Source organism: Coptis chinensis, chromosome 5 (genome assembly GCF_015680905.1).
Source record: "Coptis chinensis isolate HL-2020 chromosome 5, ASM1568090v1, whole genome shotgun sequence".
Lineage (NCBI taxonomy): Eukaryota > Viridiplantae > Streptophyta > Magnoliopsida > Ranunculales > Ranunculaceae > Coptis > Coptis chinensis.
The window spans coordinates 69,758,251-69,777,117 of record NC_141460.1 but is presented as its reverse complement, the minus strand read 5'-3'; the positions used below and the strand labels follow the sequence as shown (position 1 = coordinate 69,777,117).

The window sequence follows — 18,867 nt, the reverse complement described above, 5'->3', positions numbered from 1 at the left end:
ATTGTCATATATGAGTCAACCGTCTTCGTTGCGTAGCACAATCCTCACAAAGTAACTGGCTTGAAATATTTCTAGGTTGATGTGGCACTTGAGTTAGCCTCTGAGGAATGCAATTGTTGGAGGGTAATGATTCATTATAATCATTGCTTGCACTATCTGACGCAGTTAATGTTGCTTCAATAAATTCTAAATCTTCGTTTACCAAGTTGCGAGCATAATGCCTTATATAAGTTAAACACCTACGTTGCGTAGCACGACCTTCCCAAACTAATTGGTTTGAAATATTTCTAGCTTGGTGTGGTACTTGAGTAATCCTCTGAGGCATCAAATAGTTGGAGTGTAATGATTCATCAGTGGGAATCAATTGAAGAGTTTGCCATGCTATACGCATGCGGTCTCTTTGAGCAGTTATTGCTTCATTTCTTTGTCGTCGGATTCGTTGGTAATAATTTCTTTGCAAACATTCTCTCCTCTAGGCTACCTGTGTTGAATCCATATTGGCTCGCCTCAATCTTTCTCTACTTCGCCGATTTTGCTGTTGTTGTTGCTAAGCATTATCATAACTTGCGGGATCAAAATTCGAATTACTCTCATGCATCTCATTATGTTAACGCTAAAAAATGGGAAATAGAAAGTGGATTGATTCAAACTTTGGCTTGTATTTAATTTTCTAATTTTTAAAATTGCAATAGAATAAAAAATACTTAAATACCTGAAATTGTATTGGAAAGAAACAGCAAAGATTTGGCATCCAAGTCTACGACTTTAGTTGTTTCTTGTTAAAAACAATCTCGGTCTAATTATCCAGAAGACAGGGTAGAATACTAACTTTACCAAAAATAACCCCACAGTTAAAAGACATCAAAAGTACCATTAAATACGACATTAAATCAAATTCCCCACTTGTTAACGTAAAATAGGCATATCCAACTAATAAAGCATATTCAACTAATAAAAAAGAGTATAATTTATTAATGTGTCATGATGCATTTGATTGAAAAAGAGATTCATCCTATAACAATATATATCTAGAGTCATTATGCTAAACATGTAACCTTCAATTATTCATTAATTCTGCGTGCATTCTGTGTCTTATGTAGTTATACAATTTAATAACTTAACAATTTTAGGGTGCTACACAGTCAACCACACAAAGTTCTTAATCAATATTGTAGACAAACTATTAACGAAGACTCCTTGTAAGCTATTGACTCAAATATTGTTACTTGGAAGTAAAAAATAAAATTCAATCTTCAAACATGATCCAAGCTTCAAAACAATGAAGGTAGATATGCTAGTGCATTACTTTTAAGTAGCAAGATACAATTTTTCAACGATCTAACTCTAATTTTGTTTCAAGCCAGACAAACACTGTGGCCATATAACATGTTATATAGTCCATTATAACATACTAAATATTTTATTTCAACTAATTAATGCAGTATATGATCATATCCAACTTTTTTTTTTTTTTTGCAATATACCATAACGTCTTTTACAGAACCTTTGTATTACCCCGTACCAACAATACGTTTGCTCAATTCCGTCAAAGGAACCTAAAGTTTCCTTTCTAACACAATAGTCAGTAGCGATTTAAAAACTAAATAAAAAATATTTCAAAACAACAAATGCAAGGGATTGAACTAACTAATTTTCCATTTTAGTTTACCTCTTTATGTAGATTTCGAAGTTGCTGAATGAAACTTGGATAGTTCAAATTGACCTCAAGCTGTATCAAAATGGAGGGGAAAAGGGAAAAAAAACTGCAGAATTGAATTCATTAGAATTTAAGTGGCAATAGAGGGGAAAAAAAAGTTAAAAACAAATTAGTAGATACCTGGAGTGTTTGACGATGACAAATAAACATTGTATATCATCAATCCCATTATTTTCTCTTCATAAAGCAGTTTGACACCTCTCTTATTAAACTTTAGCGATGTATGCTGCGCTAAATTGACCCCGAGTCAAACATTTTAAGAGGCAAAAAAATAATGGTGGGGATATTTAAAAACACTTAAAATGTAAAGTAGGTTTGTTGTTTAGTGATGGTGGGGTTAAATACATTATTATCACACGGGATTCAAATTTGGTAAACTAATGGGAAATATGCTGGCTTTATCAAATCATGTGATGAGAAAATATTGTCGTCAGAACAACTCCCCCTCCCTTTAAAGCATTTGTCATACCTATTCGTCTTAACGGGACCCCACTCCACCATTTTAAGAATGTAGTAGATAATTGTGGGGACATAAAAAATAGTATCAAAATATAAAGTAGGTAGGACGCAAAATTGCAATAGAATAAGAGATACTTGAATACCTGAAGTTGTATTGGAAAGAAACAGTAAAGATTTGTCATCCAAGTCTACGACTTTAGTTCGTTTCTTGTTAAAAACAATCTCGGTCTGATTATCCAGAATACAAGGTAGGATACTAACTTTGCCAAAAATAACCTACAGTTAAAAGACATCAAAAGTACCATTAAATACGACATTAAATCAAATCCCCCACTTGTTAATGTAAAATATGCATATCCAACTAATAAAGCATATTCAACTAAAAAAAAGAGTATAATTTATTAATGTGTCATGATGCATTTGATTGATAAAGAGATTCATCCTATAACAATATCCAGAGTCATTATGCTAAACATGTAACTTTCAGTTATTCATCAATTCTGCATGCATTTTGTGTCTTATGTAGTTATACAATTTAATAACTTAACAATTTTAGTGTGCTACACACTCAACCACACAAAGTTCTTAATCAATATTGTTGACAAACTATTAACGAAGACTCCTTGTAAGCTATTGACTCAAATATTGTTACTTGGAAGTTAAAAATAAAATTCAATCTTCAAACATGATCCAAGCTTCAAAACAGTGAAGGTAGATATGCTAGTGCATTACTTTTAACTAACAAGATACATTTTTTAAACGATCTAACTCTAATTCTGTTTCAGGCCAGACGAACACTGTGGCCATATAACATGTTATATAGTCCATTATAACATACTAAATATTTTATTTCAACTAATTAATGCAGTATATGATCATATCCAACTATTTTTTTTTTTTTTTGCAATATACCATAACGCCTTTTACAGAACCTTTGTATTACCCCGTACCAACAATACGTTTGCTTAATTCCGTCAAAGGAACCTAAAGTTTCCTTTCTAACACAATAGTCAGTAGCGATTTAAAAACTAAATAAAAATATTTCAAAACAACAAAGGTAAGGGATTGAACTAACTAATTTTCCATTTTAGTTTACCTCTCTAAGTAGATTTCGAAGTGCTGAATGAAACTTCGATAGTTCAAATCGACCTTAAGCTGTATCAAAATGGAGGGAAAAAGGGAAAAAAACTGCAGAATTGAATTTGATAGAACTTAAGAGGCAATAAAGGAAAAAAAGAAGTTAAAAACAAATTAGCAGATACCTAGAGTGTTTGACGATGGCAAATAAACATTGCATATCATCAATCCCATTATTTTCTCTTCATAAAGCAGTTTGACACCTCTCCTATTAAACTCTAGCGATGTATGCTGCGCTAAATTGACCCCAAGTCAAGCATTTTAAGAGGCAAAAAAATAATGGTGGGGATATTTAAAAAAACTTAAAATGTAAAGTAGGTTTGTTGTTTAGTGATGGTGGGGTTAAATACATTATTATCACTCACGGGATTCAAATTTGGGAAACTAATGGGAAATATGCTGCCTTTATTAAATCATGTGATGAGAAAATATTGTCGTCAGAACAACTCCCCCATCAGTTTAAAGCATTTGTCATACATATTCGTCTTAACGGGACCCCACTCCACCATTTTAAGAATGTAGTAGATAATTGTGGGGATAGAAAAAATAGTATCAAAATATAAAGTAGGTAGGACACAAAAGTGCAATAGAATAAGAGATACTTGAATACCTGAAGTTGTATTGGAAAGAAACATCAAAGATTTGTCATCCAAGTCTACGACTTTAGTTGTTTCTTGTTAAAAACAATCTTGGCCTGATTATCCAGAATACATGGTAGGATACTAACTTTGCCAAAAATAACCCACAGTTAAAAGACATCAAAAGTACCATTAAATACGACATTAAATCAAATTCCCCACTTGTTAACGCAAAATAGGCATATCCAACTAATAAAGCATATTCAACTAATAAAAAAGAGTATAATTTATTAATGTGTCATGATGCATTTGATTGAAAAAGAGATTCATCCTATAACAATATCTAGAGTCATTATGCTAAACATGTAACCTTCAGTTATTTATCAATTCTGCGTGCATTCTGTGTCTTATGTAGTTATACAATTTAATAACTTAATAATTTTAGGGTGCTACATAGTCAACCACACAAAGTTCTTAATCAATATTGTAGACAAACTATTAACGAAGACTCCTTGTAAGCTATTGACTCAAATATTGTTACTTGGAAGTTAAAAATAAAATTCAATCTTCAAACATGATCCAACTTTGAAATAGTGAAGGTAGATATGCTAGTGCATTACTTTTAAGTAGTAAGATACAATTTTTCAACGATCTAACTCTAATTCTGTTACAGGCCAAACGAACATTGTGGCCATTGTTTCACTCCTAACACTGGTACAAACACTATTCACTATTTCACCAACTCTACCGCCTCTCACAGCACTATTCCCCCTCTTCAACCTTGGCCGCCACCTCTTCCTCTTAGGTCCTCTCTCTTTAGAAAATGCTATTCTCCCCACAGACGGCGCGGGTCATGTACGAGATATCCCACAGACGGCACCCCAAATGTTTCACCCCTAACACTGGTACAAACACTATTCACTATTTCACCAACTCTACCGCCTCTCACAGCACTATTCCCCCTCTTCAACCTTGGCCGCCACCTCTTCCTCTTAGATCCTCTCTCTTTAGACTAGTCCATTCTCCTCCTCCTTTCTCACTCTCTTCTTTTCCTTTATATCAATCCCTCTCTCCATCCTAGCCTTACACCTGTCCCTTCATCTCGCGGCCCCCATCTTTCCATGTGTAGGGTTTTCGTACCGCGACCCTCTGTCCTTGCTTCGATCTTGTGAACCGCGGCAATGAATCTTACGCTGACCTAGACGCATCCGCCCGCTGATCTCCTTGGGCTCTTAACCTACCACCACAAATGCCCCCTCTCGATTCCGCGATCCTCCTGCGATCGGGGGGTCGAGAGTTTGGCGTATTCTAGATGTCGGTCGTGGCCTTCCTCCTCCTTTGTATCGCTGGATTCTGGCACTCACCACGTGCCTACGGCCTGCGCCTTTTCAATTCTCGTGTCTATACGTGTCATCCCCTGGCTGGTCCTTTTGGGTCTCCTCGATTTTAGCTCCTTTCAAATTACGGTTTTGCCCTTCCCTTTTATAAAAGCCCGCTCGATTCTTCCTTCTCTCTCATTTTACTCTCCTCTACATTCATTCTCACCCCTCTTGCTCATCTCATCTTTTGGTTTCTCCGATCAAGCACGTGGTCATCCCTCCAGTTCTCTTTGTGCTTCAGCTCCTGTGTCAGCCACTCTCCTTCAATCCCCAGGTTGGTCTTCTTCTCTCTCTATATTTCCCTTTTCCTTTTGTACTGTGCATTTTCCCCTTAATTTGCAATTTTCTCTTTCCTCCCTTTCCCACCTGTTGTGGTTGTTGTCTTCTTTCTTGAAGTCCTCCCCAAAATGTCGAACTCCAGATCCGACGGCTCTTCCTACTCCCCTTCTTGCAGCGTTGCCTCTCCCCCTCCCTTTGATCCCACCGAGGCCCCCTCCACCTCCGGACAACCCCTTGCCCATCCGCCGCCTCCCCCTTGCAGCCGTAGACCTTACCTAGAGGCGGTTAAGGCGGCCTACGGTATTCCTGTTGACATCACACACGTGCCTAACCTAACTTTCTATCCCCATTTGGTCCTTTACAAATCGGGGTGTCTTGTGGCCACGGTAGGGCAAATCATTGCTGGGCTTCACTTTCCCCTCACCCATCTAGACGTCAAGGTGTGCAACCACTTTAACATCCCCCCTTGCCAAGGCATTGGCAACTTCTGGAGGGTCATGTATGCCGCGAACCATTACAACAGATCTGGGATTCCCAAGATAATAGTTCGCGACATGATTGCTCACTTATACATTAAAAAGAGCACAAAGGATGTCAGTGTGGGCTATCATTCCTTCTATGTCTGCCCTAGAAAACAATATTTTGTCCTCCGTGTCACCTTTTCGGACAAAGTGTGGCACCATTATCCGTTGTATATCTCAAGAAACTTCCTATCCGCGGATCTCCCTCCTGAACTCAGCCTTAATCACCTGGCTTTCCTTCCCAGTGGTGAGTCCCCCTTTTATTTATCCTTTGATGTGTATGTACCTTGGTTCCTCATCTGATCTTGCGACTCTTTCTTGCAAGTTGGCGTCCAGACTCGAAATCGCGACCCTACGACCACATTTCCTCAACCATTTTCCAGAAGCTCCGCGATCTTGGACCCTCTCAATCCGCAGTCCTTGGAACTGATCCCAGCACCGCCACTCCGCTGTTGTCCGACCCCCAACTGAAGGTCATTGGAGGGTATACTGCCCCTTTTTTTCCCCCCTCCACTCAAGGAACAGAAACCTAGAAATTCACCGCCCTTCAGGAAAAGACACCATCCCAAGAAATCCCAACACCCTACAATCACTACACGCCGGCCCCCACCTCATTCCTTCAACTCCCCCACTCCTTCCGCGGCCCACCCCTCTTACCAATCTCTGACCACCTGGGAAGATCAGTACATGTCCCCTCATTCTCTATCCGCGGCTTCCCCTCCTTCCGACATGGGTGCTAACAAACGGAAGCTATTCGACAGCGACTCGGATGAAGATGCTGTCACCGAGGTTGCCCCCTCCACTGTTGCCCGCTCATCCCCTGGCCTGGCTTCAAAGCATCCGCGGCATTCTAGTTCTGATGAGCTCCCCGCCAATCTACCTACTATAGCACCTATTGCACCCACCCATCCAGAACAACAGCATGGTAAGGAGCCAGCTCTCCAGTCTGGTAAAGGGGTAGCTGACTCTATCCCTGCTTTCTGCCCCACTTTCAAGGTCCAGAATCGCATCATTAATACCAATGATTCGGCCTTGGAGAACTCCACAGTGGCCTCCTCCCTGTTCTATGAGTCTCACCTTCCCAAAGACCTTGCTTACACAGAAGGGGGCTCCTTTGATCACCACAGGACCTCGTTCTATACTGGATGGGAGAAGGTATTCTTTTCCCCGCACTAGATAACTTTCCTCCTCTTTTTTTAGGTTACCTGACCCTTGTTCTCTCTTTCAGATGAGTCTAGATATCTCGTACATGATCCGCGGTCTCTTTGGCGCTAGGTCCAAAGTTGAACAGCTGGAGACAGAAGTTGCCCGACTTGGACAATTCAGTGAGGCCGCAAAATTGGATAAGCTCAGAGCCCAGGACGAACTCAAGTCCGCTGAGGCCTCCCACCAGGCCTATATGGATAAGGTTAATGACCACCTGAACAATCAGCGCGAAACCCTCCTATTGCAGCACAATGCAACCCTCTCATCTCTTTCCCAGAAACATAAGAGAGATATAGCAGCCCTCCTCAAACAACATGAATCTGACATGGATGAACTCTAGGACCACTTCAGGGCCCAGGCAGACAAGAGAGTGGCTAAGAATATCAAAGAGGAGTATGATAGGCTTATCAAAGAAGGTCGCCTCCTTCCCGAAGCCCCTGTCTCTGCCCCTGGTTCCGAGGTCACGGTGGCACCCATGGATCCTACCCCCTCTACCGCGGTCACCGTTCTTGAGGTAGCAGAGTTGGTAGCTGGGGCCATTGATGCGGCTGCAAATGCTGTGATTGAGGAAGCCGCTGATGCAGTGATTCAAGAAGAAGTTTAAATGTCTCTTGTCCTTTGAATAGTTTCTTTATGCCTTGTATTTGTTCCTACTGCTGTTGTTTTTTGCCACACTGGTTATGCTACACTTTATTCCCTCTCATGATGGTTGATGAGGCCTTATTGCCTCCTTTTGCTTGTAATGGTTATGTCATTTGCCTTATATAATATGTTTTTGCCTATGCTTTATCTCTTTATGGGCTCACTACACAATAATGCGCTTTTCGTAGCGAAACTCATGTTCCCTCATTTACTTCTCCTACGGGAAGCAACTCATTTTGCCTTTTCTCCTTTGGCTCAGTGACTTGACTGCCCCAGCCTGAGCCGAGGCCCCTTGCTTGCGGCTGGCGGAAACTCCCTCGCCGCCGCTCACCTAGGATCTCATGTCTGCCGCCCGGGGCTACTCATTTTGCCCCAATTCGGTTGGGACCTCATACTCATTATGGGGCAACTCATTTTGCCCAGCTTAGCTCGGACCTCTCGTCCGTGAGAGGGCTCATTCCCTCCATCGCTTTCACTCTGAAGGGAAACCACATTCCATGTAACCACGTCCATCCCAAAAGTGCTATGGTTTTATATATGTACAAATAGCTCATGCAACTGATAGCCTCTCCCATTACATTCACTCATGAATTTTTTTCAATAATCTTACATTCCAAGGTCTCTCTACCATCTTTCCTTCCAGGGTTTGTAACTTGTATGTTTTTGTCCCTCCAACATCCACCACAGTATAGGGTCCCTCCCACTTTGGACCCAATTTCCCCTTACTCGCTTTCTTTGTGCTGGGGGTCACTCTGCGGAGCACCAGATCTCCTATCTTGAATCTCTTCAATCTCACCCTCTTGTTGTACTGCCTTTAGAGGCGGCGATGATACTCTTCTAGTCTTATGCGCATGGTATCCCTTCTTTCCTCAGCCAAATTCATGTCCCCGGATAGGATGCCCCAGTTGGACCCATTCTCGACGGCTCGAGTTTGAGTGGTAGCTGCCACCATCTCTGACGGTATCACGGCCTCTACGCCGTACGCCAATGAAAAGGGAGTCTCCTTGGTGGTTGTCCGTGGTGTAGTTTGATAAGCCCACAACACATGGTTTAGTTCATCGGCCCAGGCCCCTTTTTTATCCTCCAATTTCCTCTTGAGATTGTTGGTTTTGTTGGAGGACTCAGTCTGTCCATTGCCCTCGAGGTTGTAAGAGGCCGAGAATCCCTGTTTTACATGATAGGCTTGCAAAAACTTTTTCACTTTAGAGCCCGTGAACTGGATTCCATTGTCCACGATAATAGCGTAGGGCAGCCCGAATCGACATATTATGTTTTCCCATAAGAATTTGATCACTTGCACCTCTTTCACCTGCTGCAGCGGCACGGCCTCAATCTATTTTGTAAAATAGCCAGTCGCGGCCAGCATGAATCTCTTCTTGCCACTGGCCATGGGTAGCGGTCCTACTATGTCGAGGGCCCACATCGTGAATGGCCATGGACTAGACACGTTGTGTAGCAGCTCTGTTGGGGCAAATATCAGTTGAGAAAATCTCTGACATTTCTCACATTTTTTGGCAAACTCCACAGCGTCTCTCTTCATGTGAGGCCAAAAGTATCCTTGCGTTAACAGACGGTGGGTTGTTGTCCTGCCCGTTGAATGACTCCCATAATCTCCCCCATGTAACTCCCCGAGCACCTCTTGCACCAGCCTCGGTCCCAGACATTTCAGTAAAGGCCCGTTGAAATTCTTTCTGTATAATTCTCCTCCCAACAGCGTATACCTCTGGGACGCCTGTTCTAGTCTTCGTCTCTCTCTCAGGTCAATCACCTCAATTCCAGACAAGAATTGCTTAAGAGGCTCCATCCAACCTTCATCCTCTTCTGTGGTGTTCAGTATCTCCGAAGGTTCCTCGGTACTCGGTCTTTCCAATTTCCTCACTTCGATTATCCTTTCCTCAAATCCTGGCATGGTTGTGGCCACATAGGCCAGAGCATCTACATGGCGGTTTTTCCCACGGTTTAAGTGTACAAATCGGATCTGTGTGAACTTCGCCATTCTAGGGCACCTTGCCGTCATTTGCTTGATATACCACTAAATTTGAGTCAGAGTAAACGGTAAGTTCCCTCACGCCCAAACTCTCAGCCATCCTCATGCCCGCAATCACTGCCTCATATTCTGCCTCATTATTTGAAGCCGCGAAGCCCAACTTCATTGTTTGTTCTAATCTATTGTTATCCGGTATGACCAGCACCACACCTATTCCGCTGCCTGCATTCGTTGCCGATCCATCCGCGAAGACTCTCCATCCATTCCTCTCGTCCCACGGATTCAAACGATCCAATTCCTCTTCTCGCTCAGGCTCAAACTCTATCTCTTCCCCCCAAGTAGGATCTTCCACATGGAACTCAGCCAAAAACTCTGCCACTGCCTGGGCTTTCTCCGCCATTCTGATCTGATACTGAATCTCATATGAACTCAATATCACGGCCCATTTCAGCATTCTACCTGATTTCTCCGCTCTCAGAGCTTGTTTGAGGGGCAAATTCGTCACCACGACCACTGCATGAGCCTCGAAATAAGGTTTCAATTTAAAGATCGAAAATACCAAGGCAAGAGCATACTTCTCCACTCGGCTGTATCTAGTCTCCGTGTCTAACAAAGTCTTACTCTGGAAGTACACCGGTTTTTCCATTTTATCCACAACGCGAATGAGGATCGAGCTGATAGCATACTCCGTGACCCCCAGATACAAATATAATATCTCTCCTATCTCGAGCCGCGATAACAGAGGTGCTTCGCCAAGATACCTTTTTAGCTCTTGAAAGGCTCTTTCACACTCTGTTGTCCATGCAAAATCTGTGCTATTCCTCAGCAACCTGTACAGCGGCCTGCACTTGTCGGATGATTTTGAAATGAATCTGTTCAGGGCCGCGACTCGGCCTACCAACCGCTGCACCTACTTCACTGTCTGAGGCGATGGCATCTCCACCAATGACCTTATCTGCTCGAGGTTTGCCTCGATTCCCCGCTGTGTCACAATATACCCCAAAAATTTCCCAGTAGTGACTCTGAATGTGCACTTCTCTGGGTTGAGTTTCAAATTGTGCGCCCACAGTATCCCAAAAGTTTTCCTTAACCCCTCAAAGTGCTCTGACTCTGATATGCTTTTCTCCACCATATCGTCTATGTATATCTCAATTCCTTTTCGAATTTTACTCTCAAACATTTTCTCCCCCAACCGTTGGAAGGTGGCTCCTACATTTTTTAACCCAAACGGCATTCTCGTATAGCAATAAGTCCCCCCTTCCACCACGAATGACGTCTTTTCCTGATCAGGTCCATACATCGCAACCTGGTTTAATCCCATAGACGCATCCATAAATGAGAACATTCTGAACCCTGCCGTTCGATCCACTAACTCGTCTACTCGCGGCATAAGATAACTGTCCTTGGGGCACTCCAAGTTTACGTCCGTAAAGTCAACACACATTCGCACCTTGCCATTTTTCTTTGGGACCGCGACTATATTGGACAACCAGTCCGTGAACTCCACCTCTCTTATGATTCCCGCTCCTTTCAACCTGGCAACCTCCTCTCAGATTCCTTCCGCATACTTAGGTCTCACACCCCTCATCTTCTGTCTTACTGGTTTTGCACCCTCCCTCATATGCAGTCGGTGACATGTGAAATCAGGGTCCAACCCGGTGATATCCTCTATTCCCCACGCAAACACATCTCTATTCTCCGACAAGCATTGTACCAGCTTACTTTTCCACTCCTCCGTCAAGTTAGACCCTACTGATGTAAACTTCTCTTCTTCGCCCTCTCCCAGATTCACTATCTCAACCTCATCTAAAGTTTTCGGGCCTACTGCGGCCTCCTCTCCCCCTTCCACTGCCCCGCACTGTAATTACTATGCTTACCTTTTCCTTGGGTGGAATGGTTCGCCTCCTGGCCCGCAGACCATCCTTTTAACGGTATCCTGATGACTGTTCTTCGATGCCACCTGATCTCCGCGGACTTCGTACATTTCCGTTGGGGTGGGGAATCGAATAACTTGGTAATACATTGAAGGCACCGCCTTCATCTCGTGGATCCACCGCATCCCTAAGATCGCATTGTATTAAGAGTTGGAATCGACCACCATAAATCTGGAAAACACAGTCACAGGCCCTGTCATCACTGGCAATAAAAGCTCTCCCATAGGCTCCGTGACGCTTCCATTAAATCCATACAAACTGGACCGCGGCGGCCTTAGTTGTCCTGGATCAATCCTCATTTCCTCCAATGCTCCCCTAAACAACAAGTCCACAGCACTGCCACAATCAATCAGTACCCTTTTGACCATATAATTGCCCATCGCCACCGTAATGACCAACGCATCTTCATGCAGGGTATCGACGGCTCGGAGATCCGCACTAGAAAATGTAATCTTGTCTTCCCTGCCCAGTGCCTCTGCACTAAATCGCGGTACTCTGGTAGACTCATTGACATGATGAATACTTGCTGTCCTCCTCACCTTGTCTCTGTAGGCGTTGTGACTCAGCACTTCTCCACTGAAAATAACATTAATGGTTCCCAATATTCTCCCTGGAGCTGGCACCGGCTCCACATTCGGGGCTTCCAGTATAAATTCTCTCATCATTCCCTTCTCTACCAACCTCTGGTCCAACCATTTCAATGCATAACAATCATTAGTTTCATGATTGCGTACCTGGTGGTAAGCACAATACGGCTTGTTCGGCATTTCGGTAGGGACGGTCCGCGGTCCCTCGTACCCTTGCATGTTTTTAATCAACGGCAATATCTCACTCAATGGCCTGTTTAAAGGTGTATGCTCTAGTTCGCGGTATGGCTTCCTTTCTCTTTGCTCTCTTCGCGCTACCTCTATACTCCTTTCCGAATGCGATGACTGTCCGCGGTACCTTTCGTTACCTCAGTCTGCTGTCTCTGTCTTTCTGTGATCCCCACCTTTCTCTACCGATGACACTGCCTTTGCTCCCCTTTTAGAATCCTTCTTCATGGTATCTTCATATCTGATATACTTCTCTACTCGCGGATATAACTCGTGCAAGGTCACAATCTCATTATTTGCAACGGATTGATGGACTCCCGTACCAGGCCGTAGACCTCTTTCAAATGCTATCACTGCCGTCCTTTCATCCAAATTCTCCACTTTCAAGGTCTCGGCTTTGAAACGGCACAAATATTCCCTGACCGATTCCGCAGACCTTTGTCTTACACATTAAATAAGGTCGCGATGTCCACAACCCGCTTCTTTTGATGTATAAAACGATCTATAAATGCCTGCTCCAACTCCTGGAAATTAGTGATACTCTTTGAAGGCAACCGATAATACCAGTTCGAAGCTCCCTTTAAGCAAGCCGGGAACATCATACACCGCAACCCATCGTACCGCGGCTCTTGCCAGAGCGGCATCTATTGTCTAAAGTGATGGATGTGATCTGCTAGGTTAGCAGCAGTTACCGGTGCTGATGAGTCGGATTTCACCCACAGGTTATTCCATCCCCTTGACAAAGCTGCATCCACCCCTTCAACTATGGTTGTACATTCGGCTAGATAACACATAGTGTTGCCCAATCCTCCACCCATAACATATAGGAAGTTGCCATTGTGGTCGCGAAAGGAGACCCCAAAACCCCCAGGCCCAGGATTGCCTCTGGCTGCACCGTCAGTGTTGAGCTTCACTTGTGCTATGGTTGGTGGTATCCAAATACAATGAATCCTCCTTCTCGCAGCAGCAGCATTCATATAGATACCCCATTCGTTCAAAATTCCAACATCAGACGGCTCCGTGTGTCCTTTTGAGAGGTAAGAAGTCGTGATGATATGTGATCTTACAATACCCTCGCAAAAGGCTTTTGATACTGCTTTGTCTTGAAAGAAAATCATGTTCCTATGTTTCCATAAGCCGGACATGCCTCCAAAAACTGCAGCAGTCCATAAATGTACAACTCTCGGGCTGCTATTCTTACTCAGTTTAATGGCTTCCTTCATGTTGGTGAATGTCCCTCTGAACTTGAATTTTCTAGCTAGCCAATTCCACATTTCTTTCGCAAACACATACTCCCAAAGAAGGTGAATAAGAGACTCTTCTTGAGCGCCACAATGTCTACACTTAGATGCGATAGTGACTCCCCTTTTCTTGATGTTCTCATCCATAGCAGTAGCTTTTGAGCAGAGTTTCCAAACTGTACCTGCGTGTTTGGGATGTATGTAGAAATTCCATACATGTTTGGACCAGTGTACTTTAGGCCTCTTGAATCTAATTTCCTGGAATGCACCTTGAGCAGAGAAGTGTCCTTTAATGTCGTGCCACCAAACCAAGTAGTCCTCATCAGTGGATTTCTTCACATCATGAAGGCTGAGTCCTGCAAGTGCAGCAAATGTGTAATGTGGGCCGGGCATCTGAGAATAGGACCTTGAATAAGGCTTTCGAGTTTAAGAGTGCATCCTTTCAGAGCATGGTCTGGTAAGTTCAAACCCTTATGAATGGAATGTTTCCCTACCCAACAGTCCCTCCACAAATCAATCTTTGCACCATTTCCAATGACCCATTGGCATTTTGTGTCAATAACCTGTAAAGCTTTCTTAACCCCTGGCCAAACAAAAGAAGGCTTGTAGTAGTTTATAAGAGCACCTTCCTTAGTAAGGAACTTCAGTCTCATGAAGGAAGAGAAAGCATCAGATCCAGACCTGAAGGACCAGGCTGGCCAGTTTCATTAGCATTGCCATGTTCACTTCTCTCAGTTTTCGAATGCCCAAGCCACCCTCTCCATAAGGTTTGCAGACTTTATCCTAGCTGATTATAACAACTTTCTTCTTTTGCAAATCTCCTGACCATAAGAAATTTCTCATAGCTCGCTCGGCCTCTTTCATAAAAGATATTGGCCACTTGTAGATCGACATATTGTGTATGGGGATACTAGAAATCACTGCTTTGATTAGAACACATCTTTCTTGGAAGGATAGCAACCTGCCTCTCCAGTTGGCCAGCTGTTTTCTGATTTTGTCAAGTAAAAAGCAAGCATTTTCTCTCGTAACTTTCCCTTTGACAAGGGGTATGCCTAGATACTTCTCTGGGAAGTGTCCTTCTTCAATCCCCATTTCTAGAGTAATAGCTCTTCTCCTGGCAAGTGACAAGCCACCCATTAGTAGTTTGCTCTTGACTTTGTTAACCTTTTGCCCCCTGCCTATTGATATCTCTGAAGAAAATCAAAAATCTTCCTAATGCTTCTCATATGACCATTGAAGAAAATAAGAATATCATCTGCGAAGAGAAGGTGACTCGGGCATTTGTGACCTTTGAGAGTGAGCATCGGAAGAATTTTATGTTGGGCGTGAAGTTTGGAAATACCTCTACTAAGGCAAACAGAATAGGAGACAGAGGGTCACCCTGCCTTACCCCTCTTTCCACCTTAAAGAAACCACACGGTTCTCCATTGATAAGGATAGAGAGGTTTGCAGAGTTCATAATGCTCGATATCCAGTTAATGATAATCTCAGAGAACCCAAATTTTTGTAGGACATCCCAGAGAAAGTCCCAGCTTAAGGTATCATAAGCCTGAGAGATATCAATTTTAAACGCCACATTCCTTGCAAATCTTTTGGTGGATAGTTCATTTACCATCTTGGATGCAAGTCCAATACTTGAGTGGATGCTTCTGCCTGGTAGAAAGCCCGTCTGTTCAGGGGAGATCAACTTGCTAGAAATGGAATTAATTCTCAGCTGCAACACTTTAGATATAGCTTTCATAACAAAATTCCCCATACAAATAGGTCTGAATTGACCTAGTTTCAAAGCATTAGTCTCTTTAGGGATGAGAGTTATGAAGTTTGAATTGAACCCTTTAGGAATTCTTGGGTCCAGGAAGAAAGATTGCAACGCATAACACACATCAATTTTAACAATGGCCCAACACTGCTGGAAGAAACACCCTTGGAAACCGTCAGAGCCCGGGGAGCTGTCGGGGTCCATGGAGAAAATGGCATTTTGTATCTCTTCATAAGTTGGAATGGCATCTAGGATCAGATTATCATTCACCGTGATGAAATGAGGGATATCGTCAAGCAAGTCCAAATCTGTGATGTTCGGGTGGAATTTGAACTTATTTGTGTAGTGTTGCACAATATGGTCTTTAATATGGGCTTGATCAGTTAGGAACTCGCCCTCCTCAGTTTGGAGCTCTGTGATGAGGGAATGGCTTTGTCTGATTTTGTATAGTGTGTGAAAGTAGTCTGAGTTCCTTTCCCCTTTGCAGGTCCATTTCTCTTTGCATTTGGATCGCCACATTGTTTCCTTGTTTGCCATGGCTTGCTTTAGGATGCTCTCTTTCTGTGTCAGCACCCCTAAGAGATTCAGATTGTCAGGCTGTAGATCGGATTCTACTTGAGCAATGTCGAAATCTACCTATGCCTTTTTTATATTCATTTCCACCACGCCAAAAACATTCCTATTCCATATTTTCAGATCTTGCTTCAGCTGTTGGAGTTTCCTCATAAGTTTGATCATAGGCAGTCCATTTGTGTCTTGATTCCAGCTATGTTTAACCAGATCCACAAACGAAGGGTGTGAAGCCCAAAAAATATTGAAATGGAAGGGTGTATTCTCTGGTTTGGGAATGTAAGACAATTCACCACAGAGAGGGGAGTGATCTGAGCTAACTCTAGAAAGAGTTTTGTATTTCCACCCTATAAAAGACCTCTCCCAGAAATCATTGATGAGTATTCTATCTAGCTTGGCAACCATTCGTCTCACTCCTCGTTGGTTATTGCACCAAGAAAATTCCATACCGCTGTGTTGAGCTTCGAGAAGGTTGCAGGAATTGAGAGCATTGAAGAACTCCTCCATAGCTAATCTATTAGGCCTTAAGCCCCCTTTTTTCTCTTGGTAACTAAGAACACAGTTGAAGTCTCCGACAACCATCCGGGGGCCTGAGTGTTGCAGTAACTCTATTTCACTCCAAAGTTGTCGTCTGCCTCCAATAAAGCAACTAGCATGAACAAAAGTAAGGAGAAGGTCATTGTCTGAACTGTTGGGGGTGGGTGGGGGGTGGGTTTGCATCAATGCAAGTGCTCTTGTCTGAACTGTTGGGGGTCCAGACATAGTGACTTTTGAAGGGTCATTTTTTTTCTTCCTTCCTCTTTTGGCTCCAATAGTTGTACCACTAGCAAATGGTGTAATGGCAGTAGCCTCCACTTCCACCATATCAGACCATCTAGTTTCGATAGTTTCCGACTCTTTAGTCACTTGATTTTGAGTTTCTTCTATTGGCAGCTCTTCTTCAAGGAGAGTGAAGTTGTTATGCAGTACAATGCTACTTTCATTTGGTGGGCAGAATATGCTCGAAGGATTGATTGATACCACTATAGATACAGGTGCAAGATCAGTGTTAACATCTCTTTGGTTTGATGCAGGGTTCTGTTGGGCATCCTAGTGATGCTCAATGTTTGTCTAGGGAGAACTAGAAGAAGACGAAGCTTGGACTTGATGTACAACTATTGTTTGATGGTCATCTGGATTCACCAGAGTGGAATCGACTTCATTAGTTGTCTCTAACTGAGCTTCCGAGTGTGGGCAGTAGGAGCAGTTTCGGTGTTAACTTCTGTTACTGCAGTGGCAGCTTTAGGCAGAGATTCAGTATCAACTCCCGCTATTTCTGGTATCATTACCACTTCATGAACTTCCTGGTTAGGATTCTCAAGCATCCCACTTCCTTGTTTTTTCTCTTCCATCTTCTTTTCTGATTCTTATTCACTGCTTGGGGGTTATTCATAACCTCATTTGGGTCCATTGTTTCCTTATTCGTATCCTTTCCCAGGTCCGCCTTAAGTAATCTGCATTCTGCCACCAAGTGACCAACACTCTTGCAATGGTTACAGCATTTTGGAAGTATACCCAGTACAATCTTCTGCCAGAATTTAGTATCAGAGTCCTCCACTTCGACCCAAATTCTTTCAGGAAGACTTTTAGAGAGGTCAACGTCGCATAGCACCATTGCATAAAACCCATTATCCCTATTTGCAGTTGTATCATCTAGGTGTAATGGTCTTCCAACAGTTCTGGCCAGCGCCATCAGGGTCTTTGTTTCCCAATATTCCATGCTTAGCCCTGGAAATTTCACCCAGACTAGTGCACTGGATTGTGTTGCTTTCTCAATTGAGAAGTTGGGACTCCATTTGTTCAATCGAAGAACTTGCTTGCCAAAAATCCATGAACCTTGTCCCCAAACTGAGTTGAAGTCTTTCTCATCGGAAAATCTGAACATAAGATAGCCACGTCCTAAGGGTGTGATTTTAACTTCACACCCAGTTTTCCACTTGGTCTTAACCAGTTGCTTCACTCTTTTTATCATCAATATTTTCAGATCCAGACGACCGACTAGTGACAGCTTGCATTTTTCAATTCCGATATCAACCTCGGATTTAGAGAGCTTTATGGTAGGGAATTCCCCATGCCATCCAGGAATTGGGAGTTCGGAAGTATCCACCTCTCTTCCCACCTTAGCCTGAGTCACAGCAGCATAAGACTTTCGAGTTTGTTCGACTACCAAAATATTAGTACTCTCTTTGTTATTGTTATTCCTTGGGTTTTCGAATTCGTAGAGATCCATGCTTTGGACGATTCCTTTCTGAACTCACACTGTGAACAATGGAGGATTTTACCAGAAAAGGAAGAAAGCACCAACTTGAGAAGATAAGAATTTCCACCCACCTTTTTTTAAAACTAAATTTGGTAAGTAAAGGGACAACATGATCAATTTAACAACTTAAGTTATTTCATACCCGGTCGCCCAAAAACTGGTCCCCATTCTATGTTGGGCCCACTTACATTCAAATGTGAAATCAAAGACGAGTACTAACTACTAAGAACTTAGGATAGGTTTTGTGTACGACAAAGACCACAAATTCTAAATCAGTTAAACTATCTCTACTACTTATAAGTGGCGTGGTTGAGTTAGCCACATGAGCTGTTACTCATGAGCTG

At 42.9% G+C, this 18,867-nt stretch overlaps 3 protein-coding genes across 3 annotated transcripts; all 3 read right to left on the bottom strand.

Moving 5' to 3' along the window:
- Nucleotides 1-9,915: 9,915 nt before the first annotated feature.
- Nucleotides 9,916-10,551, bottom strand: LOC147498615 (uncharacterized). The gene has a single exon (XM_086563291.1). It carries the CDS (start codon nucleotides 10,549-10,551, stop codon nucleotides 9,916-9,918), a length of 636 nt encoding a protein of 211 aa, XP_086419417.1.
- Nucleotides 10,552-11,982: 1,431 nt separating this feature from the next.
- On the bottom strand, nucleotides 11,983-12,606 carry LOC147498614 (uncharacterized). The gene has a single exon (XM_086563290.1). It carries the CDS (start codon nucleotides 12,604-12,606, stop codon nucleotides 11,983-11,985), a length of 624 nt encoding a protein of 207 aa, XP_086419416.1.
- Nucleotides 12,607-17,548: 4,942 nt separating this feature from the next.
- Nucleotides 17,549-18,493, bottom strand: LOC147498613 (uncharacterized). The gene has a single exon (XM_086563288.1). It carries the CDS (start codon nucleotides 18,491-18,493, stop codon nucleotides 17,549-17,551), a length of 945 nt encoding a protein of 314 aa, XP_086419414.1.
- Nucleotides 18,494-18,867: the final 374 nt, after the last annotated feature.